Here is a 20020-nt window from a genome sequence, read left to right as displayed (position 1 = left end):
CAAGTAAATGTTGAACTACACGAAACATCCACCAAGATTGACAGTACTTTGTGAGTCAAATTTCTCCGTTACATAGTACGCACAGTAAATCATTTATCATCTTAGGAGCAGGAAAAAACTTGACTATCTCCTAACACTTAAATATAAGAATATTGAAAGGGAACGTGAATGAAAATCTGTTCTCACTATAAAAACTGAAATATAATGTTAATAACATTTCTAATGTACAAACTGCATCTTTTTAAACCTTGTAACATATAAAAGTCCCACAAAGGTTATCACAACATATGACTTCATGTGACCTTTCAGCATTATAAACATTATGTTACTGGTGACATCTAATATCGTGTATTCTGAAGCCCATAATAACACAGGTACTGAAGCGTGCGCCTTCTCGAGAAGACAAGTCAACAACAGTTGTAAAATAAAGTTATAAAATAATAAACAAGGAGAACAAGTAAAAGCACTCTCATTGTCATTGATTAGGCTAGGGACTGTAAATAAACAGCATATAAATGATCAGGCATTACAAGCAGTACTGTTAGCCATTCCTTACGCCACTCTCATCCACACTGCAATACACAGTTTCAAACACTGAACTTTTAACACTAACTCCGGCTTAGCATTACACACGCTAGAAAACTAAAACGACCTTTTTTCAAGTAGTTTTGTATCCAAGACCTGCCTTACCACTTCTACACCAAGATCTACGAACGAAGACGTTAAACTCTCCATTCCTTGTCGAAAGGTAGCATCCTGAAGTAATTTCCCTTAAACAGAGGAAGTTTTATTCAACTGAAATCTGGTGAAAAATCACTCTTTAAAAAGAAAGCACAAGTCCTCGCCATCCTCTAGAATACTCTCAAGCTTCTTCTCAAACAGTCTACCTTTTTCTTTCTCTTTAGCAATTCTGCTCAACAGTTCTGAATACGGAATGAATTCCTCCTCAGGACCAGAGTCTTCTTCATAATCGCAGTCGTCAAGGTCCAGCTGGTCCCTTTTATCTACGTCCTCAACAGGTAACTCAGGGCCCTCCAAGGCACCTTCAAGTCTCTTCTCGAACTCCAAGTGCTTCTCTTTCTCCTTCATGATGTCAGACATAAGCTCCGACGAAAGAGACCGGATCTTGGAATTCTTGGGATTGATGTCCTCCTCATCCTTGCGTTTTCTCGAGCTTTTATGGAGGGTTTCATAACGGATATTATTCCAGAGGGGGTCTGAATAATCACATGCATCCCACCACCCCTTGGGGAAAACAAAAGATCTTAATATCTGTGGTTGATAGAAAACTGGCATGCTTGGTAGAGTGCCCAACTTGAAGGATACACAGGTGTGTATAAGTTCTGTCCAGGGAAGATGCAATATGTGAACTTCTGCGTCAGAACTCTCAAAATCCAAATTATAGAGAGAATTAAGAAACTCGAGTGTCTTGGTTAGGAGGCCATTAATCTGAGACCAAAGTACATGACTGAATGATTCAGGCTGTGATACCTGTCCCACATAAAGTTGCAAAGCTTCAACAAGCTGTTCCCAGGGTATGAATCCGTCAAGCTTAAATTCTGGAAGCTTCAATTGTTTCACAATGCTGCTTATTAGTTTCATATCTTCATTATTCCAAGTAGGTGGGGGGACTTGATCTAAACATCTCATTTCAGGTGGTGGCCAATCTAATCCTGACAATTTATCGTCCGTAAACACTTCTACCAAAAACCGAATCGCAGAGTTATATAAATCAATGTAGGTCATGGGGGAAAGGGGTGACTTTCTATCAAAGCTTCTTTCTTGCTGTTTGAGAACAGACGGCTGGATGTAGTAAGTAGCAACATATCCTAGGATAAGAGTATTTAAACGTGACAGTGACACCTGCATTCTTCCAGCATGTCTACTCCACAAGTCAATGATTAAATTCATCAACTTCTCTGATGTCTCGGGAAATAGTATATCATCTTCGTTCAGTACCCAGCAATCTTCACCGAAGGGACTTCCCTCACACATCACTTTGTAAGGAACGTCCGAGTTGGCTTTGATCCAACTTTTCATACTTGCATACTCTGCGTCTTGGGTGGTTAACCCATGAGTGACAAACAGTAATGCTGATGTTCCACTGTTTATCACCTCTGGTAAACAATCTGAAGATATCTCTTGAAACACAAAGCCATACTCTTGCCCCGTCAGGGTGGAAAGAAAACTGAAAGTATGGTCCAGTTTCACATCGATGTCGGCATTTTCTGTGCCGCTTAGTTTTGAACGAAGCCAGTGCATTAAAGTAAATTCTGAATTACCGCAGTTGCATATTAAAATCTTGAAGTAATGCTTGATTATGTTGTTTATCTGGTTATACTTCTCAACTTCTCGCCTCATTTCTTTTTCCAGTGACAGGGGATACCACGCAACTGACCTCACCAGCTGATTTCTGATGAGTAGTTTCTGAGACATTTCTGTGGAAGCCAATTTACGCTTCATGAGATGGTCAACACTGACGTTCTCGTTTAGTTTTCTCTTATAGCCCCAAGAGAAGGCCTTGTTTTGCTCGCGAATATCAAGCTGCGACGCCAAGGCAGGAAAAGTGACTTGGGCTTGCTTGCGTCTCCTTATTCGAAGAACAACTTTCCTCCATTTTCGGAAACTTTCTCTCACTTTCCTTAATCTAATTTTTTGCTGCAGTTTTTCTACTCTGTCTTCCAGTTCTTTTGACATTTCTGAAATAACTTTGGCGGCCACCTTACGAACCTCTTCGCGCACAACTTCAGAGAGCAGTAAAGACGGAAGTTCTTTGACGAGAACCGCGTGGACCTTCTGCTGCAATTCGTTTTCAACTTCAAAGACAGACTCCTCGCAAACCTGCTTGACTAACCCAGGGATCAAGTCGGCTATGTACTCCTTGCACAGTAAGACGGTGACAACATGGTGCAATTCTTCCTCTTCCTTCCTCTTCTTTTCGGCCTCCTCAATTTCCTTCCTCTCTTTTGCTTTTGCTTCATCGTACGAAATTTTAGCTATCATTTTCGCCTCTTCTTTGACACATTCTATAATAATGTCATTTATGAGACCTTTTGCAGCCATTTTCTGCAGTTTTTCTTTGGTGACGTTTTCAATGGCATTCTTTGCAACGTCTACAGATAACGCACTCACCACACTAGTTGTGATCGTGCTGTAGGCGTCCTTTATGAAGGTCATGTAGTCATGATCAGACATGACCTCGTGTTCGCAAGTGAACGACTGACTTGAATCAAGAATACCCGGCACCTGGGGTATCTCAACTGGTGTTTCTTCAACAGCGGGCATTAACGCGGTCTCTTTAGGTGCAACAGACTGGGCATGGCCCAAGAGCAAAGCCTTCAGCTTCTTCTGCTGGTCCGTGGCGTCCCGGGCATCGGGGTTCAAGTACCCGTTCTCATCAAAGCTATCGTGGGGAACGTAACTCTGCAAGGGGTTCTCGGGCATTGGACCCCCTTGTACGACTTCTACCACGGTGAACAGCCGATTGCTCTCGATCAACTTGACAGGTCGCGTTACAGGGGGCTGTCCTTCTGGGTGGAGATCAATCGAGTTTTTGTCTATCACAACATTTTCTTTGTCGACCGAGATACCATGATAGTTCAGATACCTCACCGCGTCTGTTCTGTCCTCAAAACCGAGAGTTTTGATGATGTATGAGAGAGGTATGCTCACCCTTTTAGCGATCACGTAAGCCTTGACAAAGATGTCCAGTGCTTTCGACCGCACCTGAGGGAAATACCTGTGCAAGATGCAACCCTGCAGGTACGTGCCGCTTCTTATAAGTTTGAAAAACTTGACAAAGTTATTGGATTTAAGAGCCAAAAAGACTTTGAGTGCAAATATGACGTCAGAGGACTTCTGGACCTCATCCCTGTACTGTGAATACTGATGCACGATTTTCTCGCCGTCGTTTAGGTTCAGGAGCATTTCGTATGCCCTAAATTCGGCTTCCGAAGGAAAGAATTTTTTCATCTCTGCTAAATCTTTATACAGTTCTTTCAGAGTCTGTAAGCTTTTTGTCAAGTTTTCGGTATTCAGTTTTCTGTCAAACACGTCGGGGCTTTCCTCACAAAGGTGTACAGCTGCATATATGTGAAACCTGACACATCTCTCAATGATAGTGACTGCTACACTATCCGTGAGCTGTTGCTGCGTTATGTCGCTGCGGATAGCTCGAGTCCTGTCCCACAAGTAATTGTACCACACACCAATGTCTGTGTTTTCTTTGTCACACAGCACCATTATATTGCACACCAAGAAATCCATAGTTTTCAGAAGCACAGGTCCTGGCCTCAGTTCATGCGGCAAGGGTTCGTCTTTATCAGCACTGCTCCTGGAAAACTTCTTCACCACCAGTTTATGGTCCAACACGCCGTTGGTGATTTCGTACGAGCTCAGATCATTCTGGACGTCCCTCATGTATCTCTCGTGCTCGGGACACATGTCGGGGCAGCCGGCATCTAAACTAGCAGCTTTCTTGATATCCAATCTCTTCTTCCTCTCGTTTCTCATTATCTTGTCACGTGCCTTCAGCACAGTAAACCTGTCGTTAGAAGTCAGTGCCTGCAATTCCAAAGTTGCCTTCAGGTTTTTGATCTCCGTAAACACGTCGTACTCTCTCGCGGGAGAAACGGGTCTACTTAACGTCTTTAGTTTTTCCTCTACTTTCAACTTTGCTGGCTTTGGCGAATCCATGCGAGTCGTTTTGGGGGATCCAATTTTGGGTGCTGGTTGAGGAGACATAGTATGAGGCCGAAGTTCTGTTGAAGGAAGACCTGGCATTTTCACACTCTTCTTCTCTTCAGCAAACACCTTAGGTATTTTCGAATAACTTCCAGGAGTGAGCAAGTGTGGAGTTGACTGAGAACTTAGACTTCCAGGAGTTGGTCTTTCTAGGGGTATGTATGGCTCTAAGTCACCCACAGCTTTACTGTCACCTACTGGATGAGTCTGCTTAAGAGTTTTAATCGCCTTCTTCTTCGAAAGTATGGCGTCGTTACTGTTGTCCTCACTCTTTCGTCGCACTGGGGTAGCATAGAATATTTTGACCTCTGGTAAGTTGGGGTGAATTTTCTGACCTTTTCTCTTGGCCCTGGATGCACCTTTATGGTCCTCATACTGTACTGTGGCTTGGTTTGACTTCTGATTAAGGAACACTCTCTTAACCTTCCCAAACTTCTGAAAATGTGTTTTGATTATATCTTTATCCATGCACGAGTCAGGGATCTGGGCGATGATGATCTTCGTCAAGTCCTTCTTTTCATACTGTGGTGGGGAGACCATTGTAGCTGATGGAGTGAGCTTGGGGTCCTCTTTCCCAAAAATATCCAGCAAATCGTCCAACTGCTTACCTCTGTCTACATCACTGCTTCCGACTTCAGGAACATTTGGTTCACTTTCAAGTGATGAAGCTTCTATTTCTCCCGGTTCAAGATCTTTAGAATCAACAGCCTGCTCTTCTGTTTTAGGGTCCATGGTTGCAATGTCTGACTGCCCTGATGTCATGCTAGTTTCCTTAGAACTTCCTCTTGAAACAAACTCTGGGGTAAGATTTTGTGAATCTGCTTTGTTGCTTGCTGTCTGCTGAGAACTGCCATCTGTTTCCTTCGAGTTCTTAACTCCACCAAATATATTGGCAGGTGGAGTAAACAATGCTTTAGATGATGATGATCTCTCTTTTGACGTTCCATCGTAAGTTTTAAAGACGCCTGACAAAGCAGACTGATCTTGACTCTTCGACGGCTCACATGCAGGAATCATTTGAGATGTCTTACTAGAAGAATCATTTACGGTTGCTACTGGAATACTACTTGTGACACTTGCAATCGGTCCTCCAAAAAGGCTGGATGCTGGAGGAGTTTCTGACTTTGTTTCAGAACTAGTTGTTAGATTTTCTGAAGTACTGCTAGGAAGCTTAAACACCGGAGCTGAAGACAGAGATGTACCAGCTTCTACAGACAGCTTGGGTACAGAAGCAACACTTGAAACAGATGGTTTCACATCTCCGCCTGAAGCTCCACTGACCAAGGCACTGCTGGGTATACCACCAAACAGTCTTGGAATGGTAGAAGAAACACTGGTAAAACAACTGGTACTCCCAGTAATGCTGCCGAAGACGTTGGGTGTGGACGTCACAACTGACCCGCCTCTTTTTGTTCCTTCAACTTTTCCACCAAATATACTTGGCACAGGCGAGACGTTGTAACCGCTGGGCGAAGTGATAGTTGATGATGAAGTGGCATTTGTTCCGCCGAAAATAGTTGGTGCCCCAGCTGCAGGGGCCCCTGATGCACTTCCTGAACTCCTGAAGAGGGTAAAAGCTGAAGATGGTACACTGCTTGACATAGTGAACATGCCTGGAGTCCCAAGACTTCCTGTAAATGATGAATGGAATAAACACGTATTTGGGTTCCCACCAAAAACATTTGGTTTTTTAGAAGATAGCTCCGCTGATTTCTCACTTTTACTCACACCTGAGTCAGCCACACCCCCAAACACATTTGTGGGAGGCGAGGTAACAGATGCGACATTTCCGCAAAGAGGAATGTTCTGCGTTCCTGTACCGCTCGATATTTCGCCAAAAACTAGGGGCACACTTTTGGACTGTGTTCCTCTTTTCAATGAACTGTCAAACAGCTTTGAGCTATTCTTATCTGGATGATGTTGGGGATCAGGCCTCTGTCCTGAAGTAAAAGCCCCAAAGCCTAGGTTACTTGATATGGCTTTGCCACTTATTCCAAACTCGTGGCGAGATTCTGTGCTCGCCTTACGAAATCCACCATCACTGGCAATACCCTTTTCTTTTTTCTCGCCTCCAAATACAGGAAACGTATACGTGCCCGATTTGGATAAACCGCCATCTGTCCCAAAAATCCCACTTGACCTTGATGAAACATTGATAAACGAAGCTCCCGGATCAAAGGTTTTGAAACTTGAAGCCGGAAATGCACCTGATGGCAAGGAAGAAACAGACTGCTTTCTTGAACTGGTTGTAAAGACGTCAGAGGAGCCCGAAACGATATTTCCCGGCGACACAAAGCCACTCGACGTTGCTGTGCCAAATGGCCGTGGTATATTGCTTGATTCTGATGCTGCTGTTGTTTGCCTGACTGCAGATGATGAAGGGAGCAAAAAGGGATTTGTGAATGTTGGTTTATCTCCACTTTTTCCATCTTTGTTCGCCATTTTTCTCCAATTGCCCTGCAATGAAAATATGTCAAATCTATTACTCTCAACTGTTATCAATTACTGCATATACAATCATGTCAAGATTAGCAAACCCACTCACAGCAGGGTTCGCTATTCTTTACAAGAAGATTATTGGGTAAGTTATTCTTTACACGGGAATAATCGGGTTCGCAGTTCTAGACATGAACACTTCGGTACCAGGCATTTGAGCCCCCAGAGGTTAGTACTAAACAAGGCAAAATGCATTTGACACCCCCAGGGGCTAGTACTAAGCACAGCGAAACAGTGTAGATGAACAACTGTTTCACCGTGTTCAGTACTAGCCCTCGTGTGGAATTGGAGTTCGGGAAAGGTTGGCCATTCTTTACATGGGGATCACTGGGTTTGCTGTTCTTGACATGGAGATGTTGGGTTCGCTAATCTTGACATGATCCCTGCATGTAAAGTCAATTAAGTGATATGCATAAATACGAACTTTTAAAAAATTTCCATGTTCCCAGATATAGGTGTATATCCATAATACCTTACTGACATAGACAGACGACCAAAGTGCAGATTTATTGATTAAAATTCTATTAAGCTCTTATTACCTTTTACATAACTACTTTCTGTTTCATCGACCAAACTTACTCCCTCACTCACCTGGCCTTAAAATAGTCACATAAATGATGCCGTTATTCAGTGACAGGTGAGACCACCCACACTACACAGAGAATGTCATCTGATCTCCTGCACGTTGTCAACAGTGGTACAAAGGAGCTCACAGATCCTCAGAGAAGCGACCTTTTACTGATATGTCTGAATGGCCAAATAAAAAAGGAAAACTTGACATTAAAAGACAGGAAATTTGTTAACATATAATCAGATTATTATTACTGTGTGATGAAAAGTTTGGAATAAAATATATATGAATGTTTTGAAGAAGACCTCCAGTGATGTACATATTTGTTAAAAATGAAAAATGACTCTGAGGCAATTGTTCATACACAAACACTGACTTATACAACACTCTGATCAACATTTTATCTCACAAAAATAGACAAGTCTTATCGATGCCGATAGTTTTTAACTTATTCAATCAAGAGACATTATATGTTAGAAATTAAAAAAGAAAATCATTCAGCAGCACTGAATGGTTACATAAGAAACAAAATATTTTGCAAGGATATTTTTAAAAACCTTAAAATAAACTGTGAGCAGGAATTTAAAGGATTAGCCAGAAGTGATATGCCTACCCTAGTAAAATACCCAAGCAAGCAGTTCATATACTGTAAAAAGTATCCTGAATCTGAATTCTTGTTAGCTAAGACCAGAAGAATTCAATGAAAAATCAATTTCTTACAAGGAAATTTATGATATTTTTTAATACAAAGCACACAAACTAAACTGATGATGTAAAACGTGTTTATCAAATAACGCTGCAATAGGCTGAGAAATTATTAAAATTTTAATCTATGTATAATGAGTTTTATAGTGGCTCAGTGTGATCCACAGGTGTTATAAAAAAAAAAGTACATACAGACATCACCATACTTGCGAACATTCAACTTACAAACATTCAGATACACATACTTAGTTCAAATTTTGTTTTATATGCCTATTCTATATATACAGCATTGCTCGTACAATGTATTGTGTTTTAGAATGAAAAAAACATACATTACTGCACTGATTTTATACCAAACTGTACTTAAATAAGCATGAAGAGTACAGTACCAACTTCCAAACGATTCAACATACAAATGGCAGTCCAGAATGTAACTCACGCGTTACATCGCAGTAATCATTATCCTTCTAACTTAGCCAAGTCGTTCCATTTGCTCTTGAAAAATCTTAGACCCCCTAATCATCCGGCCAATCTAACGCCTTGACAGGCGCTTATACTGTATAAAGAACATTAAGCGCCAACCGAACGACGTGAAACGTTTCAATCCGGTACGAACAAGTCGTAAATGAAGTTAGGTTGCCGATATATCCCCCAACTCCAAAAACTCCGGGTTAAACAAGTATTTACGAGAGAAAAGGATAATAAATTTGTCTGTCACGCCGGAAACTAACGATTTTAGAAAGGGCGGTTAACCTGCACATTGCCGCGCCCTTTCACGCGAACCAATATACCAGACCTAGGCTGTAGGCCTGGGGTAATGTCGATGCCGATGCAAATATAACGTTAATTTCATCCTCCAAATGATTAACTTCTTGTTTAGGATTAATACTAAAAAAAAAAACAAACACACATACACACATCACAAAGACCATAGGCTACGCTACCCCAAACAATCACAAGTTAGAGAATTAGGCTCGGGCTAAACCTCTGGGACCCCTAATCTAAACAAACTACCCCAAAAATGCTTTAAATTTTGTTAAATAAGAAACAGAATAATTTAAATAAGACGACTCCGAATAATCAGCCCTGACGTCGCCTCGTAAGAATAACCTCATTTTACAGTAATAGACTCTTATTTACCTTTTTCCTATGTGTCTACGTCTCTGAGGCCTCATTATCTATCTTTTACAATATTAAGCAACTCAAAAAGTATATAAAGAAAGTCTCCTTTACCTTATCTTAACGGGATATTCGACGTTACAGAAGCATCGTCAGCCATTGTCTTGTTTACACTTTTAGCAGAACCACTGATCTGGTGGTCTCACTAGATACGCGTTTACCTTTAAACATTTATTCTATTATTATTATTATTATTATATTATTATTTTAAACCTTATTTTACGTGAAACTGACAGAAATGTCCATTAACTTGCTAAAATAGACAAATTCAACAGAGTTCTTGTTTGGGGTACAGCAAAACACGATAAGGAAAAGGAACTGATTTTACTTAAAGCTATGAAATATGTTATCCTTTCATGAAATCGTAGCAGTCAAAGAAGGATTGGATTGGATTGCAGGATTTAGGCCAAAGCCAAGCGCTGGGACCTACAGGGTCATTCAGCAAAAGGAATGAAAGGGGTTGCAGCAAGGGGCCAAAGGGACGCTGCAAAGGCCCTTAAGTAATGCCTACAGTGCACCATATGAGGTGCACCTTTGACGCTACCCCACTGCGGAGGCTTCAAAGAAATTCTGCCGCACAGGTCTTTACTGTGCTTTCACTACCACAAACCTCCAGTTTTCCATCTCATTGTTAAACAGAGGCGTAGGTCTGAGTTTTCCAGTTCTTCTGGAGACCAGTTGGCACTATCAGTTAATGTACTATTCCTCATGCGGACAATTACCAAAACACACAACAAAAACATGGTTATCAGGATGATTTTAAATCTAAATCACTGGCTGACAAGCAAAGGGCGACAAGTTCCGCAGTTTTAGTGGTGTTCTTGGAGATGTTACGTATCTTATACACCAACATAAAGTTACCATTCTTTAAATGATTCCCTTGCTGACAGTTTAGACTTGGTTTAAATCTATGACACAATCTTGAGAGAATTCTGTGTCCAGAAGGGATAAATATATTGAATGGCTTTCCCTGTTATCTAACCGCTATCGTCACAAAAATGTAACTATATATTCAGTATACTACCCGTATATATGCACATACTGTAAAATAGTCACCAACTGCGAAAGTTATCCTGATGCTTAAAGCTGGTCATTAATGAACTTCTTTTCTCAAACCACAGACCCAGGATAATCAAACATAAAACATATATAAAATTATTTTATTTTCCATTAACAATAATGCTTCAGCAGTCAAAGACGTTTATGACATATGCTCAGTCACAATGTAAAGTGAAATATTCATAATACTGAAAATCATTATGCAGAATACCAACACTAATTAAAATAGACTACTCAAATTATACAATGAAAATTGAATACGTAAGTACAGAGCGATGAAAATTAAATACGTAAGTACAGAGCAATGAATATGTTGGCGTATTGTGCATATGTTTTTCATTAGAAGTACTGTGGGTAAAAACTGTGTTTCCAGAATACTGTATTTTCCCCTAACTAAAAATTGGATAGCCAATGTGGAATTGCTAAATGTGCAATTTTCTTCATATAGAAGCAAAAGCAAGCTTTTTAAATTACATTCTAGCAGAGTATGATACCAAAATGTCAAATGGCATACATCACGTTAGAGCAGATAAGTGGAAAAAGATTAAAAATGATTAAACGAAAGCATCAGTCGATCGAGAACTGAATAAAATGAAAGGCAAAACTACAATCAAACAGGAGTGTGTGTTTGGATCACCGAGATTACACGAAGGCGCCAATGAAACGAAAGATGAATGCAACAATCAGGAAAAAATAGTCGTGATTGAAACTGCATTCTACAGGAATCAAATACTGACAAGATATTAAGACACCTTTGTTGTACTATAGGATGTAAATACAAATATATTTGGCTATCCTATTTTTAGCAACCAAGTTGTGCAATAAAAACTTAAATGAAAATGAGTAGGTGGGATGTAATTACTAATGTATATATTTACTGTCCACAGTCTCAGACGGACTAGGATAGTCAAGCGATCATAAAATATGGCTACATTGTTCAATATCTAAAAACAAAACAAAAAACCAATATTCAACTACTTTCCTAAAGCTACTATGTACATTACTTCCTTAGCCTATAAAACTTTCATATTATATAAAATGTTTGTATATCCTATGACAAAGGCGTATTAAACATACATTAAACTCCGTTGCAGGTCTGAAACAGTCTCAAAAACTGTCTTCACAAAGCTGGTACTCAGCTTAGAGAAAATATGAGTCCATAACCTCTGACAATATACTGTACGAAAATTTATGCTGGTTTTGGGGCTCCAAGTCAGTTTTTTCTCAAAGTATAATTGCACTCTTAAAACGTAAAACAAAGTTGACAGATACCTCGGCGGGCAAATAGCATCATTGTAGAATATGTTAATGTAGGTGGTGGTCTCCATTTACCAAGCAAGCAACTTTGAACAACATAAAAAGTTGCTGACATGGAGAGACATCTCAGTTTTCATGCGAAGTCCCTATAAATTAGGAAAAAGTAGCAAAGCGGACTACATCTACCTCACAATGTGATGTTGGTGCTCCACTGAAGAGTGGCAAGGTGGTCTTAAAACTCTCTGTGTCCATCTATCGTAATAACACAGCAAATGCTATGCTTTTGAACCAGTACGGTACTTGTCTGACTTTTCAACTGACAAATATTGAAAACCAAGTGGGCAATTTCACTTCTCCACCAAACTCCACACTGGGGCAGTGACTGACTGTGACACAGAAAAAAAAAAAGTATACCATAGTTTTACCAGACCACTGAGCTGATTAACACCTCTCCTAGGGCTGGCCCGACCAGTACAAGATTATGTTATGACCTAACACTCAACAGTATGTTATCATCAGCCCTGTTTTGGCATTGGGTTTTACATTTGTGTAAGGTGACTTCTCTTGTACTCTTGCCTGAATTCCTAGTTAATCCAGGTCTTCATCTGTATGTTTTCTGAATGAGTTACTGCACTATATCCAACTACTTTTTTGTCTAATACTTTCCTTTTTACCTGGTTCACTCTTTCTCCTCACATGACCACACTCCCTTAATCATAAGTTTTCATATTGATTACAAACAAAAATTTTTGTAGACAGATGTCACTTTTATTATATACAAGAATGAGAGGATTTTTGTTACCTACAAAGTGGTTTACCAGCAGGTAAGGAAAATGCTTATAATTCTTAGGATTTGATGTGGCTACTCTGTGGTACTTCAACATTAATCTGAAAGGACTGTGTACTACTTCACTTCCTACTTAAAAAAAACACTTTCACCAAAAAACGATTAACGACAAAGATTTTCAAGTATACGACAGCACACCGTAGTTAACGTTTTGCTAAGAGACAATGGTTTTTTACACGGCAGGGCTGTTAATCCTAAGCTTGTCTCCCCTTTGTACCTGAGTTGGAGCAAGCACAAGGGGTCATGACCCAAAAACAAATTAAAACATTGCACTCTTGTAATTTTATCCTTTGCCGTCAGGGAAAACTCAAACTGACATTCTCACGTCGTGTTGTTCACAATAATAAAGACTTGGCCATCGAACCCTTGACATCAAATATGGAATAAAAAAACAGGTAGTATTGACCCACTTCATAAGTGCTTACTGAGGCATGAAGTGGACTCTATATTTACTCTGGAAAATAGTGGTTAAGCTAGAATGAGACTTAATGGCCACATGGTGGAACCTAGAAACTTCAAGTACAACTTAAAATTGTTGATGAAGTTGTGAGGAGACATTCTGTTCCAATGCTGCTAAAAATACACTGAGGAAATAAAGTATATATGAATTCACATGGATGACACTTGGCAATAGGCAGTCAGGGGGACCAAGTGCGGGATTACTGGCTGAACGTTACAGCACGAGAGACTACCCTTATATAAAAATTAAATTTCTTCACCATACCTTAAAACATTAAGTACTTTCATTCTAAATGTAAATTCATTTTCATTCCACATCTATGTAAACACATTTGTCTGACCGTATTGGAGCATCCATGCTGTCAATTAGGAGGAAAAGCTGCAAAGGTTGATATCGGACATGAGAAACTCTCTTGCATTTTTATGTTGGTTTTCTCATTTGGGATTACACGTGCAAGTTTGGTAGCTCTAAGGAGGGAAGCATCTCCCATCCCAGGAACTTTGAAAATGTGAAGGCACCCATCCTGTTTACCATAAAGTGTTATTTGTTTCTCTCCTTGACTCACAAAAGCAGACTTCCTAACTCTGTGATTATAAACTTTAAATCACTTCAGCAGATAAAAAAAAAGGGACAAATAAGATTATCCAAGACTGGATGGTAAAGTGAACTAAACACGCAATGAGAAATGACAATGAAAGAACTATGATGACTTAATTTGCTAAGTGAAGAAAAGCTGTAGATTTTAAATGCTACTGCACTACTATAGCAGGGGTGGACTCTACAGTAGTAGGCGAGCTACCCTTGGGAAAGCAATTTCACAGCAATATCATCTTGGACAGTCCTTTTCCTCTATGAAACTCCGAAACATTGTCCTTATACTATACTGCATAAGAAATGAAGCAGTCAAAAATGAGTAGAAACCAACTTTTGAAAAGGAAAGACCTTTTGTCCTTTTAGCTAAATTTGTCTTACACTCTGAAAATTTTACATACATACTTAGCCCCCAAAAGTTTCTAATCATTCAAAAGTTTTATCCCTGAATTTCAGTACTGGTTTATACTGTATGTTGGTTAGGCAAACTTAATTTCAAAAGGTTTCGCATTAGTCTGACATGTCTTTAATGCTGCTCAAGTTCCATCTTTCTCTTCCGTGACGGGTGGCCACCATCTCATTTTCTACAATACCTCAAATTTTTGCAACCTGATGAATCCAATTTGCAGGGTACGGTAAAAGGGAATGTGTGCACTTTTAAAAATACAGATTTTCCCATATTTTAGATTCCAGTTCCTTGCTTCTTTCCTTTCTACTTCGCCCAAACTTTAAAATAAATTGTCTTTTTATTCAGGTACACATAATACAATATCTTGCACTGTAAAATCTTAGCTAATATGGTACAGGTTATTTTTCTTTTGGCTTTAGATAAGTACAGGAGTAACTTTCATTGCTCTTACTGGGATTAAGTACAAATATAAACTTTCTTTTCATGTGAGAAAGAAATACCCTTCACAATAGAGCAAAATGTGCTTTAATAGTTATGAATATACCATACCATTTAACTTCAGCACATACAGCTTAGGTTTCTACACAGAAATCACATTATGAGGTTGTCAATAGTTCACTATTATTTTGTAGTAGTTTTTGGGAGTATGTCTACTATTGATAATGTGTACTACTATACTTTTACTTTTCTGAGTTAACTTCCTGCCATTAGTAATCTAAGAAGTCTATTTTGCTATTTAATAATCCTTGTATTGTATCAGTGCTTCAATCTCTCACTGGTCATAATAGTTCCTGATCTTTTGTTAAGTGTCTTCCCTAATGCAGATAATTATTTCTTTTACTCATCACCTTTTCCATAGAATAATGATTTATGTTAAGCATTTTCTTTATACTTTGTGTACTAGTTGTTCAGTATACTCAGAATGCCATGTTTTGATAATGCTTTTTGTGTATGTACTCTCTTTTTGGCTTTGCTGCACTGTACTTATCAAGATCCTGCAGTAAAGGTCTACTTAGCCTTCATGTATTCCATAAACACGAACCTATATGCACTTTTCTGTAGTTGTTGAGGCCAGGCATGCCAGCCACTTCTCATCAGCAAAATGTGCGGCAGTTGATCACGCCAACAGCGATTCCTCGTTGGCCACAGGAGGATATGCAAGGGACTTCTCAACATTTCGGGATGATATGCATCCTCAGCCAATTTGAAGTATTTTTAGGGACCAGTGTGCTACTCCTTAGGCAGTTTATTTTACAAACATGAGTGCCAGCCTTGATACCTAGAGATGACAGGTCAATGTCTGTCCTTGGAAGAATTCTTCTTTCCAGCAAGGTAACAACTACTTCACTCAAGGACCAATTTCCACAAGACAAAATATATCGATTTATAACGAGACGATTATCGAAGATATTACTACATCTTTTATCATGAGAAAAGTGATGCAACATGGTATAATGAAATGGTTCAAGATAAGACTGTGGCTTTGCCAACTTTTAAGAATAAGAAAACAAGAGAGAAAGATAGAAATGATATCTGAGCACAACTTGCCTCTTCAGTGTCTCATTCCACCACTTCTCAGCTCGGTAACTGTTCTGCTTTGCAGACTTAGTGCAAGAAGAAACTTCAGTCTCTCACTGCTAACGTAACTTTGTAAAGAGAACTGCAGTTGTACTTAGAAGATGAAATGGTGGTGAAAGATGTCACCATTCACGTCAGTGACGTCAACCAGTACCTAAATATTCCTTAGCTGAGTATCTCTTTAGTTTGACTTTATGAAATGAAATAAAACAATAAAAATTATGAACTCACAATGCAGGAAGTCTGTAAAAAACCAGATATGTTTGTAATGAAGGGATTATTCCCACTAGCTTGGGGACCAAAGGCAGATCAAAGCTCTTACAACTAATATAACAACGAACATTACTTAATTGCTTGAAATACTAAGACTACTGGTAATAAACCTTTGAAGCACATGGAGCATATTAATTTATACATAGTACCAAGCCCAGTACCATACACGTTTGGCGATGAAAAAACAACGGCGCAAAGAAATTTAATAAACTTCACTTGCTAAAGCAAAATAATGTCTTTGAGCATAATGTTGACAAAGTTCCCTTAAATTTACATGAAAATAGTCATACGGTTAACAGCTACGTCTGAAAAGATTAATTTCTAAAATGTACAAACAACAAATTCTAAACCTGATGAAATTACAACCTGACAAAGATAAAATTTCTGTAAATTCTCAATTTGATTCTGTTTTGACCGAACTGCAATAATTCACACAACGCTACAAGTAGAACGAGGACAAACACAGACATTAGCACCAAAAGAACACACTGTACCTAAAATTAGTTGTAAAAAGCTGTCAATTAAGCATCCTTACTCTATAGGACTTGGGAAAGTAGCCACTTCAGCATCTTTATATAAAATCTTTTTTAGTCTCGTAACCTCACAGTTTCAAGATGGTTACAGACCACATAATCGTACTGTCACTGCTTAGAAACAAACAGTCATGTTCTCTCTCTCTCTCTCTCTCTCTTCTTTGTTTAACATCTTTTCAGACTGATAGTAAATGATTATAACTATAATGCCAATCAATTCTGTATACAGAGATTTCATTACCTCTTAACATAAATGGAAAATCACAAAATAATGTATTGTCAACACAAACTTCCATTATAATTTATAAAAAGTTAAATTTAAAAAATACACTCTTAAAATATAGAATACTGGACTTAATACTTTACGGTGTTTCACCAAAACAATGAATCCCATCAGTTCATGGAAACTTCACTATACTGTTTTCCTGTAGGCAAACCATATGAAGTATTTTACCTCAACACAATAAGGAAATAATGTGATGGATATACCCCTTAGGTAAATGTTCATTATGACCTTGAAAAAAAATCAGCTAAACCTTTATGACAAGTTTATTTTTGCCGTTATTCTATACAGAGAGCTTAAACCGAGGGCCAAGAGACTCTTTTGTCATTCCTAATGTACATAACTAAAAGGTCACTTAGAAATGTTTCCTGAATCAAATGACATGTCCTAGTACAGAATGCCTGACACCACAAATCAGAATGAACATGGACTGCAATGATCTCAAAAGATGAGGGGTGCAACAAGGACTTTGAAGGACAAGTCAAAATACCGATGAACATAAAGATAACAGTCTGTCGACCACAAACAAAAGCTAAAGGGCATGGAAGGTTATGAAAAGAAAACTGTCCATACACCTTTATAAAGCAGCAGCCCGCAAAAAGGTGGTATGGGTAACGTGAGCAAAATATAAGCTTTTTCTTCAGCATCAATGACTCTGAAGAAAAAGTAACACGTCAAATCTGAGTATCTTATGATTCTATTATGTCATAATTCAATGGGGCAAGTTCCATGCCAAAAGTACTGAAGTGTGGTATCAAGACACAACAATAATCTGATTACTGTATCATTTATTGCACGCACCACTGCCATTTTCTATCTCACCTCCAGGTCATACACACATAGCATCAGGCAAGATCATCGATACAAAAACTAATTCACTGTGAAAATGACAGAAGAATTTACTACAGACATATGCACCCACTGCCTAGACTGTTATCATCACACAAAGGACTGTTCCCACCACTTCTTCTATTGCCATAATTCGACATCTCAAGGAAAAAATAATGGGTGGTTCTGTTTTGATCATGAAGAATTGATCTAAAAATGAAGCCCACGAAGGTGTGGAAAGTAAAGATAAATGCTCTCATACCACTTCAACTTTGTCATGAACCTGGACTCACTTTCCTTTTCCTTTAACAAAAGAACAAGATGATAATCATATTTTTTCCCACAGAAGGCCAAAGGTGCTGAAATTTGAGTCACTCATTAAGGGTGCATCTACACAATCCGGCAGACAAACAGAGTTGCCATCATCTCCACACGAATGGGTGAAACGTTCGTCATTGACGGAAAACAGGCACAGTGTCTGTGAACGTCATTAGCGAGTTTTGTCCGATGGTTGTGGGTATAAAATGATAATACTCATGCTTTGTCTACCAGACAGTGGTAGTGTACAGACATGACTTTACAGATCTGGTAACAAAGCAAAAATGACTAGCTCATGATGTCAAAAGCAAACAGACCCATCAAGCAATGTTGAAGCATGTAGATGCATCCTTACTTTATGCCCACCTCTTTGGCGTTCGGCAATCCTTCATGATGAAATAAGCACGCTAGGTCTTACTCGATGAATGTTAGGCATTCATACTTCATTTTTACTATATATAAATAAATAATTTTTCCTGTCTAGTTAGTGTAACAAAATACAAAAATATTTGGCATAATGCAGACTTTGTCAAGTCCATGAAATATACAAATTTTTTGTTCATACAATTAAGTACCAGCAAATCCTACATGAAACCTCAAAATTCTAGATTCTCAATGTTCAAGCCTACAAAAAATCTCACTTAGCAAGAAACCTCGTTATCACATTCCACATTCCTCGACATAAATATCTGTTTAAATGTACAAACCTACAAACTACATCGATTCAAAAAGATCACCCACCACAACACATTTGTGCATTTTAAAAAGGAAAACGTTAAACCGAATTTCACGTTTTTAGAACTTTTTGATCTCTCATATTTTCGTGGAGTTCCTTACACACAAGACTAGCTTCACGTAAGCAGTTCACACTAACGCGCAAAATAGGAACCGGAGACGGTCGAGTTTTTCCGAGATTAAAACTTCTCTAGACCGGGCCTTCAGAAACTTTTAACGAACCTCACTAGGCAACTACTCACTTTCTGACACTTTCTAAAAAATAAAACTGTGTGTGAACATGTTACTAACATGCTAAATTTTGTCAAAAAGAAAGGCACTTGAGGTTGCTCTACACTCTCAAACAATTGCCGCCGGAGCCTCCTGGTTCAAGATACGAAATCTGACGTCGTGGCCCCTTCTCGCCGGTTCTGAAAACTGTCTCCGGAGAGGCGATCTCGTCGGGGAGGAGCTGGTTGTGATGTTATCGTCCTCTCCTCTTGCTCTGCGTAACTCTTGTTCTACTATCAGCTCGTTGGTAACGTATGCTTCTCGTCGTATTTGTTCCTTGAATTAAAAAAAAAAAAAAGTGTAGTTTCAAACTTACTAAAATAAAATAATTTAAAATACCACAAAAAATAATGAAAAATTTTTGGTTTGTGAAAACCCCTACTCTCCCAAATAATAAAACAGAACATAGAATTTAGGCCCAAGGCCAAGCGTTGGGGACCTATGAGGTCAATAAGCAATGAAACTGAAATTGACAGTAAGGTGGTCTGAAAGGTGTAAAAGGAAGAGAACCTTGCAATTGCACCATGAATCAATTGTTAGGAGAAGGTGGACAGCAAGATGGAAGAAAGATTATGAAGAGCGGTACTGCAAAAGGAATTATAGGGGTTGTAGCAAGGGGCCCAAGGAAGGGTTGCTACAAAGAACCTCATGTAATGCCTACAGTACACTGCATGAGGTACACTGATGGCGCTAACCCCCTAGGGGACTCTCAAATAATGATGGTCTTGTTAATTAAAACCAGAGGTTGACATACTTACAATATGAAAAATGCATTACATTTAAAATATGTCAATTCAGGAAGGGAGCAAAAAAAAAAAAAAAAAAAAAAAATCTTTTATCATATTCCTACAATGGACTTGAGCATGAGTGAATCTGGTTAGCAAG

The 20020-nt window shown here is 38.9% G+C and overlaps 2 protein-coding genes across 21 annotated transcripts in view; both read right to left on the bottom strand.

Moving 5' to 3' along the window:
* Positions 1-179: 179 nt before the first annotated feature.
* Positions 180-9838, bottom strand: xmas (RRM_XMAS2 and SAC3_GANP domain-containing protein xmas). Its single transcript, XM_067088682.1, has 3 exons — positions 9749-9838; positions 7831-7986; positions 180-7200 (listed from the first exon to the last, which is right to left on the bottom strand). The coding sequence occupies exon 3, from the start codon at positions 7183-7185 to the stop codon at positions 814-816; it is 6372 nt and encodes a 2123-aa protein (XP_066944783.1). The 5' UTR covers positions 7186-7200; positions 7831-7986; positions 9749-9838; the 3' UTR covers positions 180-813.
* Positions 9839-16358: 6520 nt separating this feature from the next.
* subdued (anoctamin 1) overlaps positions 16359-20020 on the bottom strand; it is a 56119-nt gene continuing 52457 nt past the window's right edge. For all 20 annotated transcript variants that reach the window (XM_067088659.1, XM_067088661.1, XM_067088664.1 and 17 more), the window contains one exon: positions 16359-19411. In XM_067088659.1, coding sequence (XP_066944760.1) covers positions 19205-19411 — 207 coding nt within the window. In that variant the 3' untranslated portion in view covers positions 16359-19204. The remainder of the gene's footprint in view (positions 19412-20020) is intronic.

This window comes from Macrobrachium rosenbergii, chromosome 45 (assembly GCF_040412425.1).
Source record: "Macrobrachium rosenbergii isolate ZJJX-2024 chromosome 45, ASM4041242v1, whole genome shotgun sequence".
Taxonomy (NCBI): domain Eukaryota; kingdom Metazoa; phylum Arthropoda; class Malacostraca; order Decapoda; family Palaemonidae; genus Macrobrachium; species Macrobrachium rosenbergii.
The sequence above is the reverse complement of the archived record's forward strand: the minus strand, read 5'-3'. Positions and strand labels throughout refer to the sequence as shown.